At 56.3% G+C, this 21460-nt stretch overlaps 1 protein-coding gene and 1 long non-coding RNA gene across 7 annotated transcripts in view; one reads left to right on the top strand and one right to left on the bottom strand.

Annotated features, from left to right (window-relative positions):
• CUX1 (cut like homeobox 1) overlaps window positions 1-21460 on the bottom strand; it is a 352855-nt gene that overhangs the window by 8836 nt on the left and 322559 nt on the right. For 3 of the 6 annotated variants that reach the window (XM_021086267.1, XM_021086265.1, XM_021086266.1), the window contains exon 24: window positions 8137-17367. The exons of the other annotated variants lie outside the window; for them this stretch is intronic. In XM_021086267.1, the coding sequence (XP_020941926.1) occupies window positions 16650-17367 (718 nt within the window). In that variant the 3' untranslated portion in view covers window positions 8137-16649. Of the gene's footprint in view, window positions 1-8136; window positions 17368-21460 lie in introns of those variants that run through there. 6 annotated transcript variants of the gene reach the window in all.
• LOC110259891 lies at window positions 9-13825 on the top strand. The gene is made up of 2 exons (XR_002342310.1): window positions 9-669; window positions 4812-13825. It is a non-coding gene; the product is annotated as an uncharacterized LOC110259891 (long non-coding RNA).

The raw sequence follows: 21460 nt of genomic DNA, 5'->3' as shown, positions 1-21460 counted from the left end.
GCCAGAGGAAGACGAGGTGGTCAGAGGGAGGCTCGTGGGGCCCGTGGTGCTTTCCCTGCTCTGTGCCTCCCAAGCCATAGTCCCCGCCCGGGAACGGAGGACGGCAGTGGCCGGGCAGACCCGAGTCTGAGGTCTGGCCCCACTCCTGGTTGGCTGTGTGACTCTGGGCAGGGAGTTGCCCTGTCTGGGCCTCGTTTATGAAATGCTGACAACAAACCCTGCATAGGGTGGCAGAGAGGGTGACCCGGGCCTGAGGCCTGGCATGCTGTCCTTTGGGGTGGATGGTGTAGCCACCAGGGGGCACTGTGGCCTCAGAAATGCCCGAAGGCCTGGGGCTGTGGGCAGTGCCAGGAGAACAGCTCCCGAGCCCTCCTCGGCCAACTCACCCCTCACCACGCGCCCTGCTGACCAGCCAGCCTCACCCCGCCCGCTCCATCTCCTGGGGGCCTGCAGCACACAGGGCTCTACACATCTCACAGGAGCCCGACCCATCAGATAGGATGATTCCCAGTTTCCAGACGAAGAACTGAGGCTTCCCAGCCTGGGATCAGACCCGAGGGTGTCCACCCCGGCTACGTCTAAGCCGTCCCCCCACCACGGTCTGCACTGCCTCCGGTCCTGAGTGGATCTCTTCCTTCAGAACCACTGAAGTCCCTCTGCGCCTGGCCGGTAGGTGGTATTGGCGGAAGTGAGGGGTGGGCCAAGGGGCTGGGCCTGGCGAGAGGGCTCTGGGTGGCGTGTCGGGGTCAGGCTTTGTCTGCTGGCCCTGGAGCCTTAAGCAGACTCCAGAGGGAGGAGCCCAGAGAGACCCCAAATGTCACCGCGTGCTGGCCTGGCCCAGGAGTCCTTGGTGGGCATCAAACATGCTTAGGAGGGAGGTGGACGGGAGCCCTGGTGAGGCACAGGGGGAGGGCATCTTTATTAGAGGAGAAGGGACAGAGGGAGGGGACAGGTTCAGTTCTGGGCACGGGGCGTCCACAGGGACAGCCACAAACTGAAGCACGTCCCAAAATGGTGCTGGGTGGACAGACCCCTGGGGACAGAAGGGACAGGGCAAAGGTCGGGGAGCCTGCGGAGAGGTGGCACGCAGCTTGGCACCTAGGGACCCAAGCATGGCAAGGTTGGGTAAAATGCCAATGAGGTGATCCCTCAGTCAGGTCCCTGGGGAAGGGGCAGCGTGCAGCTCCAGGAGGCATCCGTGGGCATCAGGGAGGGGGCACCCTGCCCCGGGTTCCTGTGCATTTGTGCCTGTCTGCTGCTGGGGGGGGGCACGCAGGTCCCTGTCCCTGCACACATGTGACACTGTGTGCACGTGTGAGGGCCCTGGCAGCAGGCCCTCTGTCCTAGGCTGCCCGGGCCCGCTGGTGCCAGCCCCCCCCCCCCCCCCCGCCGGTAAGCTGGTCTGGAGAGCCCATCACAGCTGCTGCTGCAAACTCCCCCAGACACCGGGCGAGCCGCTGAGGAGATGTCTGGGGGTCCAAAGCTGAGTGCTGGGGGTGGCTGTCTCCAAAGAGGTGGCTCTGGGGGAAACTGAGGACTGGCTGGCATGGAGGTGGCTGCCATGAGGCACAGGGAAGAGGCCGGGCAGAGGCAGGGCAGCAGGGTTGACGGGGAAGGCTGAGGGAAGGCCTTGGGCAGGACTGGGGACCCCCAACCCTGACTTCATCCTGTCTCTGCTGCGGGGGGGCACGCACACGGGGATTTGGGATCACGTCTCTGGGTGGCCACTTGGTGTCAAGGGAGACTGAGGTGGAGTCTAGCAGAACCGGGCTTGAACTCTGGCCCTGGGACAAGGTGGTAGAAAGTACTGGAAAGAGTCATAACCCCCATGTTGCAGAGAACCCAGGAGGTAGGGCCCGAGCCTGGAACCAGCCCCCAGACGGGGACGGGGTGGGCACCTGTGTGCTTGGGCTCCGGTGAGCGGCTAGTGGAACAGCTAAGGGGGCGTGTTCCGCGGGAGCTGCACCCACGGGCCTGAGGCTGGAGGCGCAGGCCGGGGACACCTCCGGGTCCAGGGATGGGCATGGGTGACCAGAGGGTGCTGCTGAGACTGGCCAGAACTTCTGGGGAGGCTGACATTTCAGGGCTGTCCCGAAAAAGACCAGGAGAGGAGGTAGCAGGAGGCAGAGGGAGGATCAGGCGCAAGCGTGCTAAGGCACCAGGTCGCACAGGGGCTGTCGCCTCCTTCCCAAAAAAGCCTGAGCAGGTGAGGGCTGGAGAATTTGGTCAAATAGTGGTGGCAGGGGGGTGCAGAGGAGGGACCTGGGGCCAAGCCCACTGTAGACAGATGCCGGATGGGGCTGAGTGATGGGGGGTCGTGCCTAAGAGAGGGGGTCTTTAGGAATATGCTGCAGAATGGAGTGTCTGCAACGCAGGGAAAAGCCTGTGCACGGGGAGAGGCTGCGTCCTGGAGAGGGCGGGGGCGGGGGGGTGGTGGCGGAGAGGTGGAGAGAGAACCCCTGGCCTGAAAGGCGGCCCGTATCCACCTCCTCCCCTTATGAAGGTTTATGGGACGTCCTTCTGGGAGAATCCCGGACGGCTTCCTAGGGGCTGCATTTCACAGGAGAAAGCAAGCAAAGCGGTGTCCAGGTCAAGACCTAAGGGCATCGGACTATGACTGAAGGTCACGGCCAGATTTCTGACCGCAGGTCAATCACCTGCAGAAACTCATCCCACTCAGAGTCGGGTGGTGAGGCCTGGGGTGTCACACCCACGGTGTTCCCGAAGGCAGGGGGCGGGGGTGGGAGTTCCGAGAGCTGCTCGGCGCGCACCGGCTCTGCTGGGTGGGCTCCGAGGGGAGCTGAGCCGCCCGCACATCCACCCCCTCCCGGCCTCTGCGCCTGTGCGTCCCCACGGGTGGCTAGAGATGGTGCCCAGAGCTCCCCATGCATCCCCAGGCTGGGGCACTCCTGGCAAGCCTCCTCTGTCACCTGTAGCTCTTGCTTTGTCCGCCAGCCGGCCAGCACCCGTCTCCCATCTGAGACGCACACTCCCCACCCGTTCTCTTGGCTCCACTGCGCCTCCAGCAAAACGCCCCAAAGAAGTGGCTTAGTCTTGCGTCCACTTCCTTGAACGCTTCCCGTCCGACGTGGACGCCCACCATGCCAACTGTCCTCGCCAAGGTCACCGATGACCTCGCACCTGGCCGCATCCTCATGTCTCAGCCCTTGTCCCACTGACCCACCAGCCCCTGTGCCCAGGGCTCCCTTCCGGGCGCCTGTCCCGCTGGCCAACGCTCCTAGTCTCCTTTACTGGTCCTTGTCCCCCGAGGCGCTGAAGGCTGCTGCAGCCGGGGCGGGGCCGCCCCTGCACACTTTCCTCTCCCCTCTTGTCCCCTCGCCGGGCCCCCGAGGGCCACTGATAAGCTGGTGACCCTCCCATGCACGTGCCCCTCCGAGTCATTCCTTTCCCTGGGCTCCTCCTCCAGCTGGATGTCTTAAGTGGCATCTTCAGCTTAATGGGTCCAAACTGAAGCCTGACTCCGACCCCCCGTCTGTGTCACCCCGGCAGGAGCCCCTGTCACATGGCCCCTGCGGTGGCATCCTGAGGGCTGAGACGAGCAGAAGCAAGGCCATTCTTCAGTGGCTCAGACCAAACCCCCGGGGGCCACCCTTGCCCTTCTCTGTCACTCCTTACATCTAATCTGTCACATGCCCTATTTCTGGCTTTCCCCTCCAGACAGATCCAGAATCCAATCAGTTTCACCACTGCCACCGCCTGGTCCACGTCACAACCTCCCATCTTGGCTGTGGCGACACAGCCTCCTCACGGGTCTGCTGTCCTCCCCCTCAGCCCAACCGTCTAGTTATGAAGCAAGAACCGGAGAGCCTCTTAAACAGGACGATCAGAGCATCCTATGTTCAAAGCCTCCATCGCCCCCACTCCCTGCCGCCAGATCCCTCCGAGTGACCAGGCCCCACCAGCCAGGCGTCCCCCGTCCCCCGGCCTCTCCATCCTCGAGGCCTCCCGCCCTCTCCTGGATCACGGCACTGGTTTCCAGGCACATGTGCATGTGCGGTTCTCTCTGCTGAAATGTTCTCCCCTCGGCCCCCTGCACGGTTCACTCTCTCCTCTCGGTCAAGACTGTGGGCCGTACCTACGTAGGGAGGCCCACGCGGACCCCCTCCTGAAAACCGAACCCTCCACCGGCTCCTCCGGTCCCCTCACCTTGTTTTTCTCCTGTGACACGGATCCCCGTTTGCGACCATGTGATTCACTTACTTATCATCTTTCTCCCTTCTTGTTTGTCCCTTGCTATCACCCCAGCACCCAGGGCAGGGGCCCATGGTGAGCCCTCCATGTTTTATTAGCCGATGGGCTGAGGGACTCCCGCCCAGCAGGGATGCTCCATTTCCTCCAGGTGGGAGGTGGCACAGGGCGGGTCCCGGAGCTGCAGGGTCTCCCAGCTGGCCTCTGCTGGAACCACCAGCTGATAACTGCTCCGGCCTCACCCGGCCCCCTGCCAGCCGTGCCCTGGCACTGGGCCTGCAGATGTGCCAGTGTAGAGCCCAGGGTGACCCCACCCCTGCACCAGTGAGTGCACACTTGCAGGGAGTGGGGAGGGAGGCAGCAGGGGGTGGGGCCCCTGCCTCCCTGGCTGAGACCCTGTCCCTCCAAGCACAGCTACAGACTCCTGGTTACACCTGAGTCCTTCTTGGTGCCAGATGAAAAGAACGAGCATCACCCACGAAGCATCACTCATGCAGCATCACCTCCAGACCGGAGGGATTGTTCTTATCACCACCACGCATGCCCTGCCCCAGCACAGCGGCTTTCTGTTCCTCTGACTCGCCATACTGTTGCCTTTGCAGGTGCTGCCCCTCGACCTGGGTGCCTTCCTGCCAGTGCATCACAAATGCCTCCACCCACTTCAAGGTCTCTGGTGAAATCTCCTAGCCTTCTCCCAGGTGGGTGCCCAGACACCGCATCAATGCCACTTACAGGACAGTGCCTGGGCCATGGAACTCCCCCCTTGTCTGTCTCCCCTCTGGGCTGTGAGCCTGGACACCCAGCCTGAAGCCCGCCCCCGGCACAGAGCAGTTCTCAGCCTCTATCTGCTGAAGGAACAGGAAAGGAGCTCCCAGAGGGAGGTGGCCTTAGCCGGGCCTGTGCCTGCCCCTCACCCTAGATCTCAGCTCCGGGACATCTGGGGCCAGGTCATTCTTTACCAAGGGTCTGTCCTGAGCATCGTAGGAAGCTTCTCAGCATCTCTGGCCTCTAGAGGCCAGTAGCACCTCCCTGCGCAGTTGTGACAGCCCCAAATGTCCATGCGGGCAAAGTCCCCCCCCACCCCCGTTTGAGAACCATCTCCGCTCCCCCCCAACCCCCGAGAACACAGGTTTGGCTGTAACAGGGCAGGGATCGGCCCTGGCAGATGCTACCTCAGACAGGTCTCTAAGAGGCCAAGGCCTCCATGGAAGGCACAGTTCCCTGCCCATGAGAGTGGGGAGCAGGGAGGGTCCTGCCTTCCTATCTGTGGCTGACTGTTTAGCAGGGGGCGGAAAGGAGCGCTCCCCTGCCCCCCTGCCACCTGCTGCTCCAGCACAAAGTGGAAACAGCTAGAACTGGAGGGAGCTGCTCCAGCCACCAAAGCAATGAAACACCCTGTCGGCAGACACAGCTGCTGCACCGCGCGGGCAGCCATGCCCGGCAGCTTCCAGGTGCTACCACTTAGGCCTCCCAGCAGCCCTGTGTGTTCAGCATTCTTACGTCCCCTTTACCAAGACGGAAGCAGAAGCTCAGAGAAGTGAAATTCATTCACTCGTTCAGAGATTTCCTGAGCATCACCTCAGGCTTGCCCGAGGTCACTGGCTAGAAGAGAAGATGCTGGGCTACCTGGCCCCACAGGAGGGGCCCCTGCAACAGGAGGGGGTCCTCCAACCTCACACCCTGGAGTCCCCTACCTCTGCCCCAAACACAGCAGCTCTGCCTTGACCTCCACAGCCTGCTCTCTGCTTGGAAAAAAAAAAAAGAGGCCCTTCCTCTTGATAGTCTGAGAGTCTTCGCCTCTTGGAAGAGGTGGGAATTTCTGAAATGCCTGCCCAGGACCGGGCATGGCTGTGTCTCCCACTTCCACTAACACGGCGCTTCCCCCACCGCCGCCTGCCATGGGGTGGGTCAGACCGGGATTGAGGCCCGGTTGGCCGGGGTCCCCACCAACATCACAGCATTTCTCCCCAGCCCCCTGGGTTCTCACCCTGGCTCCCCACACACAGGCCCGCAGACTCTGTGACCCCCCGAAGCCAGCATCTAGGGCCACGGAGGAAATAGCCACATATCTCAAGGCAGCCACGCGGAAGCCCTTTAAAACGCGAGCAGACTAGACGGCTGTGGACGACTCACACTCTAATGATGACACCATCCTGTCGCCCTATCCCGCACACCGGCAATTCCTCAGTGCATCGAACGAGGCCGCATCACTTTGCTCAGATCTACAGAACTAGAGAGAAAGGAGAAAGGCCGGGTACAGGGAGCCCGAACACTGCCTGCCCAGAGACAGCCCCGACTGCAGACAGAGCAGGACGCCTTGCTCCTGTTCCTGCCGCTGGAGCTGGCCGTTTACAAACCAGGAGCCAGCCCTGCAAAACCACAGGCAGCTGCACTTTTGCTTAATTCAATCTCACTGCAAAAGCTCTTGGGGAGACTTTCTGGGTCAAACGACTTTGTGCTAAGTGCCTTTGGTAAAAAAAGGATTTTATATTTTAATGTAGTTAAAGGATCTTTAAAAAGTGGGGGTGTGCCTAAACTAGCAAACGGCAAACGTTCACAGAGTTGGGTTTAAGTTTTCCAACCCGAACTGGCAGAGCCTTCATGGTTTTATGCTAATTTCTCCCACGGGGCTCGGGAGGCCGGGCAGGCATTTGGAGGCGGCTTTAGACACATCCACATCCAGGGTCCCCGTAGCACCTGGCCTTGCGGGGAGACTCCCCCTGCCCTGGAGTCTCCTGGGCAGGGAGCACTGAGTCTGGTTTAGCTCATGCTTTTGTATCACGCGCGGGAACGTCACATCTGAAACCTACAAATCAAGGCACAACGGACTAGTATCCCCCCCTCCCCCAGCGATGCATCGGGGAGAATGGCGATCTCTTCCAACCCCGTGGACCTCGAGACGAGAGACATCCTCGATCACAGGCTCGTGGACCATCCCGCCACCAGCGCTCCCACCTTCTCCCCCCTCCAGCCCCGAGCGCCGGCTGGAGAGGTCCTTTGTCAGGAATCCGACCGATCGTCCCAGAAGCGCACAAGCCACAGTCCCCTCCTTCATCTTCCCACTCACTTAACAGGTGCCGTGACCTTGTCCCCTTCTCCACATCAGGAGGCAGGGACCAAGCGAGCGACCCCACGGAGCAGGCTGAGGCCAGGCCACTGGCCGGGTGCGGGCTCCTGCCATCAGCCCAGTGCCACACCCCACACGGCCGGCCACCACTCCTGGTCCTCACAGCCTGTGAGACACGCGATGGCGCCCCCCCATTTCCCAGACAAGGAAGTGGGTGCCAGGAGGGTCAGCCCTTCAAAGTACCCGCACGGTAGGGGGGACATGACGGCAAGTGGAGACACAGGCCCTTATGGAGTGAGGACCACGTGCCTGGGGGACGGCGGGCCCGCTGGCACCCGGATCCCCACGCATCGTACCCCCAGGTTCTGCCGACACCTGCGCAGACGCCACACGCCCTAGGAAGCACGGGAAGGTGTATGCGGGGGAGGGGTGGCAATTCTCGAGGTGCCCTTTGGGCCCAGAATGAAAGTGTTTGCTGCTCCTTCTCCTCAGGCCAGAGCCCTTTAAATAAAAACAGCCCACACGTTCTTGTGTTTGTATAAAAGATATTTACTTCAATTATCACACCTAGGGTGCTAGTGAATAATAATAATACATGGTGTGAGTTTCATACAGTGATATTGCTTCTCCATATCATAGAGGGACCGTTGTACAGTGCTGAGAACAAACATCGTATGGCTAACCAAAGACAGAAGGGACAACGCCCAGGGGCCGACGGGTGCCTCTCCCACCCCCATGCCAGGCGGATCAACTTTTGACTGATGATGTCGAAAACAAATAGCAAGAAATAAAATGTTACCAGAGATGGGTCACAGCCACACAACAGAGGCTTCTCAAAGCTATTTGTACAAAAATGACGCTTTTTTTTTTTTTTTTTTTCTGTTTCTTTTTTCTTTTTTTGGTCAATCGGGTCATTTGTGAGGATTAAAAGAGAAAAAAAAAAAAGGTCTGTGATTGTGAGTATGAACAGACGCGCTCTAGAAACATCTAAGACTTAGTGCGTTACAGAAAATATAAAATACTGCTAAAATGTAAGACACCACAATACAAGGGGCCAGGGGCAGGGGGCGGGGGTGGGGGGGAAGCTGAGCTTATTAGGAGTCTTCTGGAAGAGGCCCGCCGCTCGCTCGACGGGGCCGTCCTGTGCTGTGTTAGTTAGTAGTCTGGGCAGGAGCGTGGCCACCCGCTCTCAGGGCAAGTAGTTTATTGCACAATCGCAAAGAGCGAGGTCTTACTCAGTGGAAAGGGACGCGGGGGACACCACCTCGTCTGCTCGCTTTGTCCCGCTTTTCGGACAGGCTATTTGCAAATGCCTGCAGAATGTTGAACGGATCCTCACGTCTCCAAAATGCACAGCATTTTCTGAGGGGGTCTCAGTGGGTGGGACCCGAGAGGCCCGTTTTCTCAAGGGAAGAGGCAGAAAACGGTTCCAGAGGGAGAGAGAGAGGGAGAGAGAGAGAGAGAGAGAGAAATGCATAGACTACTTCGAGGGAGATGAAAACCTTTGGGGGGAGGGGACGGGGGCTCTTATTTCACCGGAGGCCTTTCTTTCCAAGACGACAGCGTCGGACCCGACACGATGGCAGAGGAGGGAAGAGTCAGGCCCGGAAAGCGAGGCAGGGGTTGGGGGGCCCCCGAGGGAGCTCCAGCTCCGGGGCGGCGGGGCCTGGCCTCGGCCCTCACACCCGAGGAGCAAGCCAGCAGGTGCCCCTGGCCTCAGCCCCCGCCCCACGGAGCCACGTCCACGGGACCCGGCAAGGGGCGGGGGTCCTCCAGCCAAAACCTGACGAAGAACCGCGGTTGTTCCACGAGATGATCTGGACCGACTTTGTGGCCCGGAAAAACAACGACAGCAACGAAAGCCAACTGGAGCTCGTCAGCTCGCAGGAGCCTCGCCAGAAACCACGTCGAGCGGCAGGCGGGCCTGAGCGGGGCTCCCGACGCGGCATGAACCCAGAAGTCTTACCAGAGGCTCTAGGAGGCTTTGGGGGAACTGAACTCGGCTTTCTCTGAGTCTCCCCTGCAGCCCCGCCCACGAGTGTCCTGCAACCCGGCCCCTCCTCACACTGGTAGGTTTTGTCACTGCTGGGCATCGACTCTCTCGCTCTGACACGTTAGCCACGTGGAGACCACCCGTTGCCGCGCGGCTCCTCGGGAGACACTGCTTCTGCTGGAGACGCCCCCTCTGCACGCCCCGCGCCCCCCGCCCCAGGCCCTTGGGTGGTTTGGGGCGGGGGAGGGCTGGAGGCAGAAGACAGTCACCACTGGAGTGAGAGCAAAAAGCATTCATAAAAACAACAACAACACACAGAACAACAACACACTCCTGATACGTACTTAAATGATCAACCTAATAATAAATAGAAGAGGATAGAATTTCTTTTTTTTTTTTTTCCCCTCAAGGAAACATCCTTTTATAATTACCCTCTCGCACGCTGGCGGGTCAGTAGCAGTCAATCCATCTCAACGAGGAACGCTAAGGGCTGGAAGGGGATGGCGGTGGTCTTGCCCTCGGGAGGGTTCTCAGCGGCTGGGTCGCAGACTGCCCCTCCCTGCCCACCTGCCACCCAGCCAGCAGTTCTGGGGGGCGCCCGTGGGCCCTACACACGGAGCCTGGGGGTCAGCAAGAGGCAGGCTGAGATGCGTGGCGGCGGCGGCGGCGGTGGCGACGGTGGCGGCGGGCGGGGGTGGGGGGGAGGCGGTGGAGGGAGGCCTGTTTTCCCATCAGTTCGTGAACAAACGGAACTACAGTGAACAAACTCATTCTACGCATCCACAACCTGAATCGTCCTGGTCTAAAGCTTACTTTGAGTTCATTTGGTGTGCAATACATTATCTCTTAAAAAGAAGGAAAATGATTTCTATTGCACAGAGCTTTTACACATAATCCTCTATTTAAGTGCTTTCTGTTTAAAGCAAACTACGAACAAAGGAAAAAAGAAGCGGGGGGGGGGGGGCGGGAGGAGAAAAAATGAAAAAGGAGAAGAAAGGAAGCATAAAACAAAAGCAGCCCCGTGCCACTTCAATGCATCTTGCTGACTGGCGTCTGGTTTCACCAGCGGAAGCCCCAATGCTTCTGTACACACTGTGCTTCTGATTATTTTCCATAGGGATGTAGCCGTGACATTGGGATATAAGGCACCTTTCCTTTCTGATCACAGAAAGCTTGATACATAGCATATAGCACATTTTGTGGTAGAAATTAAAGCCTAAACACTACAGAAATTACAGTCACGCAGCCTATGCATTTTAACATTATTGGATAAACTAAAATGATCCAGGAAAAGCAACTCAAAGGTATTTTAAACGTTTAATAACGGGGATGGGGAAGTGGACATTTATGCCTAGCCTAATGTCTTTAAAAAAATTTTTTTTTAAGTTTAAAATTTTTTTTTTTTTTTTATAGGTTCTTCACCTGCCATGCCCAACTTTTAAAGTTAGCATTCTGGAGGAGACTAGGCGCTTTGGAAATGTCTTGTTAAAGCTAAATGTCACTTCATCCAAAAATGAAAACAGGGAGGAGGCCACTGTCAGTGCGTACGTCTCTTTGGAGGGGAGGTGGGGATGGAGGCGGGTGGTCGGGCCTGGGCCGGTGGGGGCAGGTCCGGCCAGGGGACCCACAGGGAGGTGGGCGGAAATCCTATTTCCTTCTCCCTGACCAGGGGTGAGGTCCCCGGGCTGCCGGGGCTGCCAGAGTAGGGCAGACTCTGGGGCAGGGCTCATTTCATGCTCGGCCCGCCGCGCCCCGCACCCCTCCTCTGCCACCTCCAGCCTCCGTGCAACCCGAGTGCTCTGGCCTCGGCGCTCAGTACATCTCTCAAGAGTCTCGCAGGCTGGACCTTCTCAGCACTCTAACTGGGAACTTGCTTTCCCTTCTTGTCCCGGTAGTTTTCATCTACGAAAAGGCAGAAACGGACGGGCATGGTAGTGGGAGAGGGGCCCATCCCCTTAGCAAGCAGGTATGCTGGCCAGGCCGACAGTCAGCGCACTGGGGACTAGACATACATCACGTCGGGATCCCAGGCCAGCTCTTACTGCTTGCGACAGGAGCTGGACTGGGTTCAAGAAGGCTCCCCGCGCGCCATCAAGGCCCAAGCGGCACGATTTCCACACGCGGGGTCCTTCCCGATTCCTCTCATTTGGACACCAGCGTGGGTGGCCCCACATCCACCCAGCAGCCCCGGGAGCTGCTCTTCTTCGGCTCGGTGTGGAAAGCGGCCTATATAGTTTTAGGGAGAAAGGGTCACGTGACCAAAGACCATACATGTGGGCTGGAGAAGGCCGGATCCTCTCCTGTCCCTGGGATGCTTCTCACAGAAGGGCTGAAATGACAACGTCCCAGGGCCAGAGATGACAGAGTCCCCCCCGTGCCGGGAAGGAATCCCAGGGAAGTGTCCTCAGAGGGCCGCCGAGGGGCAGCCCAGGGCAGGGAGAGGGCTGTGACGGACCGAAACAGCTGGACAGGAATGGCCAGAGGGCACAGGCAGGCCCAAGGCGAGACGCTCCGAGGCGCGAGGCCGCGCCTGCCTGCAAAGGAAACAGCTGTGAGAGTTTCAGGAACAGGTGGAAGCCAAGAGAAAAGTCCGTGGGCCTCGCGGGGCACAGCTGTGTCACAAAAAAGGGAAGCCACCTGCCCACCAGGCCAAGAGATGCTCACAGACACCAGGCTTCTAGATTTTTCGCTTCCCCAATCTCACTTGCCTGACAGCTCTGGGGGGCGAGGGGTAAGGTCTCGCGGGAGCATGCTCAGTGAGGTAGAAGGGGACAGATGAGGATGACACCCGGGGGGGAGCCGAACGCCCAGCCTGAAGGGGTGCGGCTACCAGCCCACCACGCTCGCCACGCATGCACGCCGGGACCTCGCCTGCTCCGTCTCCCGCCAGCTGGCTCGCTGGCCTCAGAGGGCAGCGGCTTGCGCCGGCTAAGGGCAGAGTCTTGTTTTTAGAGCCAGTCCAGAGGTGCCTGCCAAAGTGCATTTAAGGTGAAGGCTGTTGTCCCCCAGCTCAAGACCTACAGCCCCTGTCACTGTCTCACTTTGTGCTAATCCCAGAAGGACATGTGTTCTGTTCCCCTGGCTCCTCTGCTGTTTGCAGGGAGGTCTGTTCTACAGTCAGAGGAATGAAAAACATTGCATAGAAAGTCAATAGAGTTCGCTGATCACCCCTGCGTGAAAGGAGGTGAGTTCAGGGGGGACAGAGACGTCTGGTCCCACGTGAGCCAGGAAGGTACCTGCCTGCAGATGGGACCGTCTGGGGACTCTCAGCTCAATCTCTTAGGACAGGACTGCTGGGTGACCTTAGGGTAGTCAGATGCCAGAGCGTGCGTAAAACCTGTCCTGCGCTTGGCCTGCTCCGGGCTGCAGGGCTGGTGTGGCCCCGGGTGGGGGAGGCCTTTGGGTGTTTCCTTCCTCCTGGGGCTGCTGGCTGGGCCTGGGAGGGTCTCTCACTGCTGGCGGCAGGGGGCACAGAGGAACATGTCCCCCAAAGCCCTGCTGTACTCTGGATCTGGACCACCGACCAGCATGTCTGGCTTTTCAATGGGGGAGAAAAACGAAGCTGCGCACAGGAGGGCGATGAGCAGGGAGGCACCTGTGCGTTGGAAGTGTAGGGAAACGGTTCGAGAGAGGTCATGGCTGGTTAGCCTGCGGCCTCAGTCACTTTCCCAGACTTGGTGGCCCTGGCCTGAGAGCAGTCACACGAGTCAAGATCCTGCCATTTCCTGGAGCTTCCTTCCAAATCTGCCGACCCTGAGCCACCGTGTCTCGTGATGTGCTTCAGCGGGGTGGGCTCGGCGAAACACCGAGCGGAGCTACAGGGCTGTGATAATCCTTGCTAAACAAGGGCGCGCTGGTAGGCAGACATCACAGACATCTCGACCCAGAAGTTCAAGGGGAGAGGTCCTCTGGGAGCCAGGTGGCACGAGTGAGCGGGCGCGGGTCTAGGACAGAACCCACACCCCTTCCATCTGAGACGCCCCGTGGGGACGTGAGCAGGAGCCAAGGGTCAAGAGGCTGAAGGCGGACACTCGCTGCACGCTGAACCTCCACTGAGCCGGCTAAGCAATGGCAAAAACCTGAAGTTAGGAACACTGCCTCCAATTAACCAAAAGAAGCCATTTAAGATGGTTATAATGGAGCTTGTAATTAAGTGTTAGTGTTTTCTACGGAACCGTTTTCCCCAGGGGAGAGGTACAAATCAGCTTTTTAAACTGGTGGAGCGTAAAGAGGAAGGGGGCAGCTGCCTGTGGGAGCTACTGCTTGGAACGCCAGCCAGCTGAAGGTAAACCCCGCGGAGAGGACGCTGTTCAAGGCACTTGAATATTGCTTATCAAGATGAAAGATCAACCCTTGGACTCAAGCTGAGGGGCACAAAGAGGAGGGGCCCGCTCCCCCCTCCAGGTTCCTGTTAGTTAGTGGCAGCTCTTCAGAGTATGACAGATAGCGATAGATAGCTTAACACAAGAGATCATAGGGTTGGGATCGCCATTAAAAAAAAAAAATAAATAGAGAAAAAATACGAACATGGAACTGCAAGCAAACTTGAACCAACTGATTGTATCGAGCACCCAGATGTTACGTCTGGCCACAGAGATAGAATGGAAATCAACAGTACCCTAGTTAAAGAAACCGAAACCAACAAAAATGACGAAACTGCCTGGAAGAGCCAAGGCGGCTGTTTTAGACGTTACTATTTGGCCACTAGGATGGACAGATTTAGACTTTTTCAATTTCCTCCGATTTAACACCTTAGTAAATAACAGTCATGCCTTTCAAACGAAAACGCTACCCTAGTCTGCCCTGCTAGCGCCCTGCTTTGCGTCTAATGAAAGCCAGGTATTTGGAGATTCATCACACGCGATGACCACACATTCCTCCTCGAGGTTCTCGTGGAGAGGACACCACAGTCCTGCCAGGGGCTCTGCTACTCACTGTCCTGAGGGGCACAAATGCCAACTCTGCTCAGTGCACCTGAATTCAGCCAGATGTGAATCCGGTTTCCCCTTAAGCTCCTCCGTTTTGAATTCTCTGCTCACTGAACCAGATTTCAAGTTCAGAGGTGATATGCAACCATCAAAAGACAAACGGCCTGCCTCCCAGCCTCCTAGAGCCTTCTGAAAACTTCTCATTCATGAAAAGGCATTGTCTTTAGTGTAGTGACTCTTAAGTTTGTGAAAACTTGAACTAAGTGCTGCAGTCGCAGGTTAAAAAGACTGTAAATGAAATACATAATTTCTAAAACATCATGCAAGAAATGTGGTTTCACATCTTACAAAGTCCTACAAGTTAATTAATACAAGCACACTGAGGTGTAATAGCGGGAGCATACCTTTAAAATTAGAACTCCCTCCCACCCCCCCAAATCAAAAAAAAGGTAATATTAATTAAACTTAAGAAATAATGAATGCACCATTAAAATGTCATCCAAAGATGTTGACCTAAGACAAAGGTTTCAATGATACACAATACGGTCAAAAAGTTTTCAATCAGTAATATACAGTATGACAACTACATCTTGTAAATTATACCCAATACTGCCGGCAGTCTATCCCTCTAAAGAATATTTGCCCCTTTCATCCCTTCCTAACAATCAGATAATAAAATACAGCACCTATAAATAAGCAAAAAAAAATATATATATATACCGAAATCATCTATTGTTAGTTTAAAGATATGGCAATAAAGGAGTCTAAATTAGCAAACTTGTAGAAGCCATAACTGATAAAACAGCTTATTGAAAAAAGGTGGCAGTAATGCACTCTATGTGTGCACAGGTACTTAAGAAAATACACAGACGTATAAAATTGCACACACGCACACACGCACACTCTCATCCACCTCTGTTCTCACGCATATACACATAGACGACAGGAGGAATCAGAGACAAGTTAGACTTTTGATTTGTACTTCGACTGCCCTAAACTGTGCAGAAAAGAACGTTCCAAGAGGCGAAATGGATGGAGGGCCAATGGTCTAGTCTGGAAGGGAAGAGCATCGACGTTTTGGTGTGAGTTTGGGCATCTCTACGGGGGTGGGAGCCGAGCCCAGACTGCCACGTTCTCTCTTCTGCAGGGAAGGAAGGAGGCTTCCCACGACGTCAACAGTCATCAGTGCTTGTGGTGGGAAGAAAGGGAGAGAGAGAGAGAGGGAGAGGGAGAGAGAGAGAGAGAGTGCTCGTGAGCCCTGCCCAGGCCCAGGGAGTGGCGTCCCCTGGTGGGGCTCAGTCCATCAGGCGCCCGGGAGAGTGGTGTGAGGTGTGGTGCCTTCTGTGTCACGGAAAGACTGCTGCCTACGAGGGGCGAGGGGCGGGCCCCAGAAATGCCTGCGGCGACCTTCGCGGCCTACTCTTTCCTCCTTCCTTTCAACGCTCGCACGTGTGCAGACACACTAACACAGACGTAAGACACCATAAATTAAACAAAATGAACGGGTACATGCTACAGTTCTAACTTGTCTCCTACACCTCCGAGATATGAGGTCTGATCAGCGTGCTCTGCGGTTAGAGGTTAAAAAGCAGATTATAAAATACCTAGATTCGGATCTTTCCTTTTTGTCCTGATTTGGCCTAGAATGGAGTGTATTAAACAAACCCTGGTCAGCAAAAGCCCAGAGTCAGTTAAAGCTATGGATCAATGTGCACTACATGTCAGGAGTCTATTCACGTACAAGAAAACACTACGTCAGCTACCACAAAATCAGATATTTTCCTGATGTGACTTTTCTTTTTTGTTAAAAAATATGTGGAGTAAATGTGTTTTACTTTTAATTCAAAGTTTCAAAGGAGAAGATTCTTTACTTGAAAATATTTAGGAATCCAAACTAGTGTGTTTAGAGTCGGTTTGACTGTGCAATCTCTTAGTGGCAACTGAACAGCTACAAAAACTTTCTTTTTAAATTTTTCTGAAAAATCCCCCCCCCCTTTTTTCCTGGTTTAAGAAGATAATAGTGTATTATCGCTCTGAAGCCATTAGATGGCAGATAAAAAGCCCCCTTTTAATATGTGGGTTTGATTTTTTTTTTTTTTTAAAGCCCACACCAAAGAGGAGGGCGCAAGGCAAAGCTGTAAGAGTTATTCCAGAACCTGTGGAAATCACTTAGGGCAATTAAAAAAAACACTTCAGGGTACAAAAAAGCTCGACTACACATTTCCGTTTTCTTCCTTGAAAACACGACATAGATTGGGCTTAATGCTCCTTTGTTTTCTATATGCACCTTGGCCTATGGCGATTTTGCCCTGTGGCCCGCAGGGCGGTAAGTGCGCAACACGGTCCAGGCCGCGGCGTCGGCGCCCGCCCCTCTGCCCGGCCCTGCCCGGCCCGGTTCGGCCCAGCTCGGCCCGACGCGGCCCGGCCCGGCGGACGGGCGGGCGGCGCCCTCTCAGAACTCCCATTCGATGGGCTCCTCCCGGCTGGCGGCCTTCTCCAGGCGGTGGATTATGCTGTTCAAGTTCGCGGCCTTCTTCTTCCTCAAGGGGTTGTCTCGCGAGTCCCTGGCGCCCGCCGCCTCGGGGAGGCCGAAGAGGCTCTGCAGTGAGCTGGCCCTGCGGGCGGCCGCCGGCGCGCTGGTGCTTGGCAAAGCGGAACTCCTGTCGGCGCCGTCCCGGGCCCTGCAGGGGCCCTCCCCCGGCGGGGCGGCTGAGGTAGCGGCGTCCTCCCCGGCCGCGGGCGCGGCCGCGGGGTTTGGCACGGGCCCCGGGCCGTCCGCGGGGCCCTCCGGCGGCGGCGGCGGCGGCGGCGGGGGCGGCGGCGGCGGCGGCGCCCGGGGCCGGCCCTCGTCGTCGGTGGCGTCCGGGCCCGGGGTCCCGGAGGGCGGCGGCTCCGCCTTCTCCGCCGGCCGCGGCGCCTCCTCCCGCTCCTCCGGGGCCGCGGCCGCCTCGGCCGGCCCTCCCTGAGACTTGGCGGCGGCCGCGGGGCCGCCCGACTCCTCGGCGTCCGCGGGGCCCGGGCCCTCGGCGGCCTCCACGCCGTCGCAGCTGTCGCCCTCCGAGCTGGGCGCTGCCCGGCCGCTCCGGGCCGAGGGCGAGTCGCTGGCCCCGGCCTGGCCCTGGCTCCCGGCCTGAATCTCCTCAATGAACAGTTCTCTGCGGATCCGAGACCTACGAGACACAAGCAGGCAGGGCGCGGTGAGGGGGCTGCTGCGCACGCGCGGCCCAGGGCTCCTTCCCCGGCGACCCGGGCCTCCCGCCACCCCATCCGCGTCCCAGTGCCCTCTCTCCAGCCACCATCCACGCCCTGCATGTCACACTCCCACCCTGTCGGGCCGCCAGCCCCTGAGGCCCTCCGCTCCCCAGAGCAGCGCTGGCAGAGCCCCGGGGGACTGCCCCTTCCCTGCCCCTGAAGGCCAGGCTCCTCTTCTCCACTAGGATGGAGCCCCCGCATTGCTTATCTAATGGCATGCTTCCTCCCGCTCCACCCCAGCCCACTTCCGTCCAGGCTGTGAATGGCCAGGTCCCATTCTTTGCACAGCCCAGGCCTGGCGTGGTGCTTGGTGTACAGTGATAAAGGCCAACGGAGTTATTTAATACATGGAAATACAGCATGAATGATAACCACTGCTTCCTCATCTGTACTTGGGTGAGAGGGAACCAATTACTAGGCGGTGCCTGAAGTCAGAATCTTCAGCGTCCAGCTCTGAGCTATGGGTCAAGGGCCTCTGGTCAAAGCTATGGCAGGATTCCATCAAATTATTGTGTTGCAACCAATTTCCCTGCTCTAAAAGGAGAAGACCAGGAAAGGGTCACTTCTGATCAAGCAGGAAGGAGACCAAGTATTTGCTCCAACCAGCATGTTTTAATCAAGCCGAGTTCAGCCTTCGGTGCAAAGTGCCTTGAGGAACTTGGAAGGGCCTGGCCTTCTCTGTTTGAGAGGTCCTTGGTGATGTCACGAAAGGGCTCTTGTTAAGTCTGTTTTGTTTTGTGGCAGAATTTCACAGTACTAGGCTCAATCGAAAGTCTTTCTAGGTGTTTCTTCCAAAGAGCTGAAAAAGCTGCTAATAATGAGCCGACAGTTAGTGGCGAAGCATCTTCGGGGAAATCAGCACCAAGCCCAGTGTCTTGCGGAAAGGGCCTGCAGGAAGCCCTGGGGTTAGGCTTTCATGAAGACATTTTCTGCAGTGCATAACTCAATAAAAAGTAACATCTTCTTGAGACCCCACAATGTGCCAGGTCCTGTGCTGGACGCAGGGCGTGTTGGAGCCGGGGAGAATCGACAGTAGTTTAGTCCAGTGTCAGGACTCTGGTTGTGGTCATTTGCTACACAGTCTTTTGCTCCATAAATAAGGTGTGAGTCAGAGCTGCAGGGTGAGGTCCTGAAGCCCCCACGGAAGTTCCCAGGAGAAACAGAAGCCTTTCCTCCTTCCCTGGGGCCATCTTGGGAGCCTGTGAAATGGCAGCTCCCATCAACAGGTTCCTGGGCACTTTCTTGGGAGGGCGAACCTACTCTTCGCTGGCTCGCAAGCCCTTTGGCAGCCAAAAATGCCAGTTTGGTGAACACCCAATCCCATTCCCACCCTGGATGGGGAAGTGGGAGGCCAGATGGCAGTACCTAAGGGTTTGGTTGGATCCAGGCCACAGGCAGACTCGCCCAGAATGAAGCACAGGCTTTTTGGAACCGGGTAAACCTGGGTTTGAAAGCTGGCTTTGTCACCCACTAGCTCGGTAACCTGGACAAGTGCCTTAACCTTTCTGAGCTTCAGTTTTCTCATCAGAAAAATGTGGAGAATAGTGTCTTCCTTGCAGAGATGTTACAATTAAATATTAATGTATAATATAGGACACAAGGTAGACCAAAAGAAAGAAAGAAAGAAAAAAAAAAAAAAAAGCCAGTTATAAGCGCTCAGGCTGAGACGGAGGGTTGGGGAAGGGAAGGGACAAATTCATTCCTGGGGTCTAGGTCCGGGCTGCCACCCTCACCGGCTGGGCTGAGGTGTCTAACCTTTGTTGGTCAAGTGGGGCTGGCAGCACTGCACTCAGGCGCTGACGGAGGGAGTCATGAGATAACGTCTATGAAGCTCTTGGCTCAGGGCCTGGCACGTTATAGGCTCAGCAGATATGAGATGTCATCCTTCTTGGCCTAGATTTGTCTCCACGTCCATGAGGAAGATTATTTTCTGGTCTAGAAAGACCAGGTCCCAGGAGCAAGTCTGGTTTTCAGACAAGTCATGCAAGGCTGCCAGAACGCCATGGCTTTTAGGGCTTGGGAGAGTTTCTACTGGGTGGACCTGTTTTTCTCGATGTTCTCCGAAATCCCCTGTGGTATGTGGTTCTGGGTAAACGGTCACCCCAAAATACCTCTAATTTCCTCAGGGTGAAAGGACAGGAGGAGTTCAAGTTGTATTTATTTATTTTAATTAAAACATTAAAAAAATTAAAAAAAAATTTTTTTTCACTGTGCCTACAGCATGTGTAGGTTCCTGGGCCAGGGATGGAACCTGTGCCACAATAGTGACCCAGGTCCCTGTAGTGACAATGCCAGATACTTAACCTGCTGTGCCACAGAGGAACTCCAGTTTTTCTCTGTTTTTGGTTTGTTGTTTTAGGGCCGCACACACAGCATGTGGAAGTTCCTAGGCTAGGGGTCTAATCCGAGCTATAGCTGCCGGACTATGCCACAGCCACAGCCACAGCCACGCCAGATCCAAGCCACGTCTGTGACCTACACGACGGCTTATGGCAATGCCAGATCCTTAACCCACTGAGCAAGGCCAGGAATCGAACCTGCATCCTCATGGATACTAGTCGGGTTTGTTTCTGCTGCGCCATGACAGGAACTCCAGGAACTCCAGTTTTATTATTATTTTTTTTGCTGAAAAGGGCTGAACCCATGGCATATGGAGGTTTCTGAGCTAGGGGCTCGAATTGGAGCTACAGGTGCCGGCCTACACCACAGCCACAGCAACGTCAGATCCAGGCTGAGTCTATGACCTACACCAGAGCTCATGGCAACGCCAGATCCTTAACCCACTGAGCAAGGTCAGGGATCAAAACTTCAGCTTCATGGATGCTAGTCACATTCGTTTCTGTTGTGCCACAACGGGAACTCCCAGTTTTATTACTTCTTTTTTTTTTTGAGTGGGGCAAAAATCGACCCCAAGCATTACACCCTGTGGGTTCTAGAAATATAGTAAAATATAAAATCAACTTTTGTTTAACTCCTGCAGAAGGAACCTAAGAAACTGCCTTTTTGCTTAGGAATGAAACACATTCCATGAGTGTATAGCGGGTGCCTTGTGTCAAGCTCTGGGGGAGGTACCAGCTGAGCTGGGCTGGACTAAGCATTTCAGGGAAGAGCACTGCTCAGCTGCAGTCTCTGCTCTGCACTTTCCTCGGGGTGACCTTAGGCAAGGGACTTCCGGGTTTTTTGGTTTGGGGTTTTTTTTTTGTCCTTTTGTCTTATTGTCTTTTCTAGGGCTGCGCCCACGGCATAGGGGTTGGATCGGAGCTATGGCTGCCGACCTATGCCACAGCCACAGCAATGCCAGATCTGAGCCGCGTCTTCTACCTACACCACAGCTCATGGCAACACCGGATCCTTAACCCACTGAGCGAGGCCAGGAATCGAACCTGTGACCTCATGGATACTAGTCGAGTTCATTAACCACTGAGCCACGACTGAAACTCCTGGTGCCGCTTCTTATCCCTCTCTGTTGGCTTATAAAATTCTCCTCCAGTGCAGTTCTTCTTTCCAGACCCCGTGCATCTCAGCCTCTTCTGGGATATGCAGCCAGATCTGTGCAGGTGAAACTAAGCTGCCCTGGGCTCTCCCACCTGACTTGCCAGCCTGCTCTCTTGTGGAGCTGTGTTTGACAGAAAGCATTTGCTGAGCATCTGTCTACTCTAGGTCTGGGGCTGAGCTCCTGACTAAGATTTGAGGTTCTACTGCTGTTTCTCCTGCCTCCCTCTTCTCTTTGTTGCTTTTTTGGCTGCCCTGTGGCACACAGAGTTCCCGGGCCAGGGATCAGATTGATCTGAGCCACAGCTGAGGCAACATCAGATCCTTCAACCCACTGTACCAGGCCAGGGATGGAACCCGAGTCCCAGAACTGCAGAGGTGCCACTGATCCTGCTGTGCCACAGTGGGAACTCCTCCCCCTTCCCTCTTTAGAGATGAATTTGCTTAAATGCTCGAGTGAGCCACCTCCACGATGACCAGCCGACCACCATGTGACAGATCACCGCGATAACCAGGACT

The sequence above is a fragment of the Sus scrofa genome, chromosome 3, assembly GCF_000003025.6.
Source record: "Sus scrofa isolate TJ Tabasco breed Duroc chromosome 3, Sscrofa11.1, whole genome shotgun sequence".
Taxonomy (NCBI): Eukaryota; Metazoa; Chordata; class Mammalia; order Artiodactyla; family Suidae; genus Sus; species Sus scrofa.
Note: the sequence above shows the minus strand (reverse complement) of the source record. Positions and strands in the feature narration are given on the sequence as shown.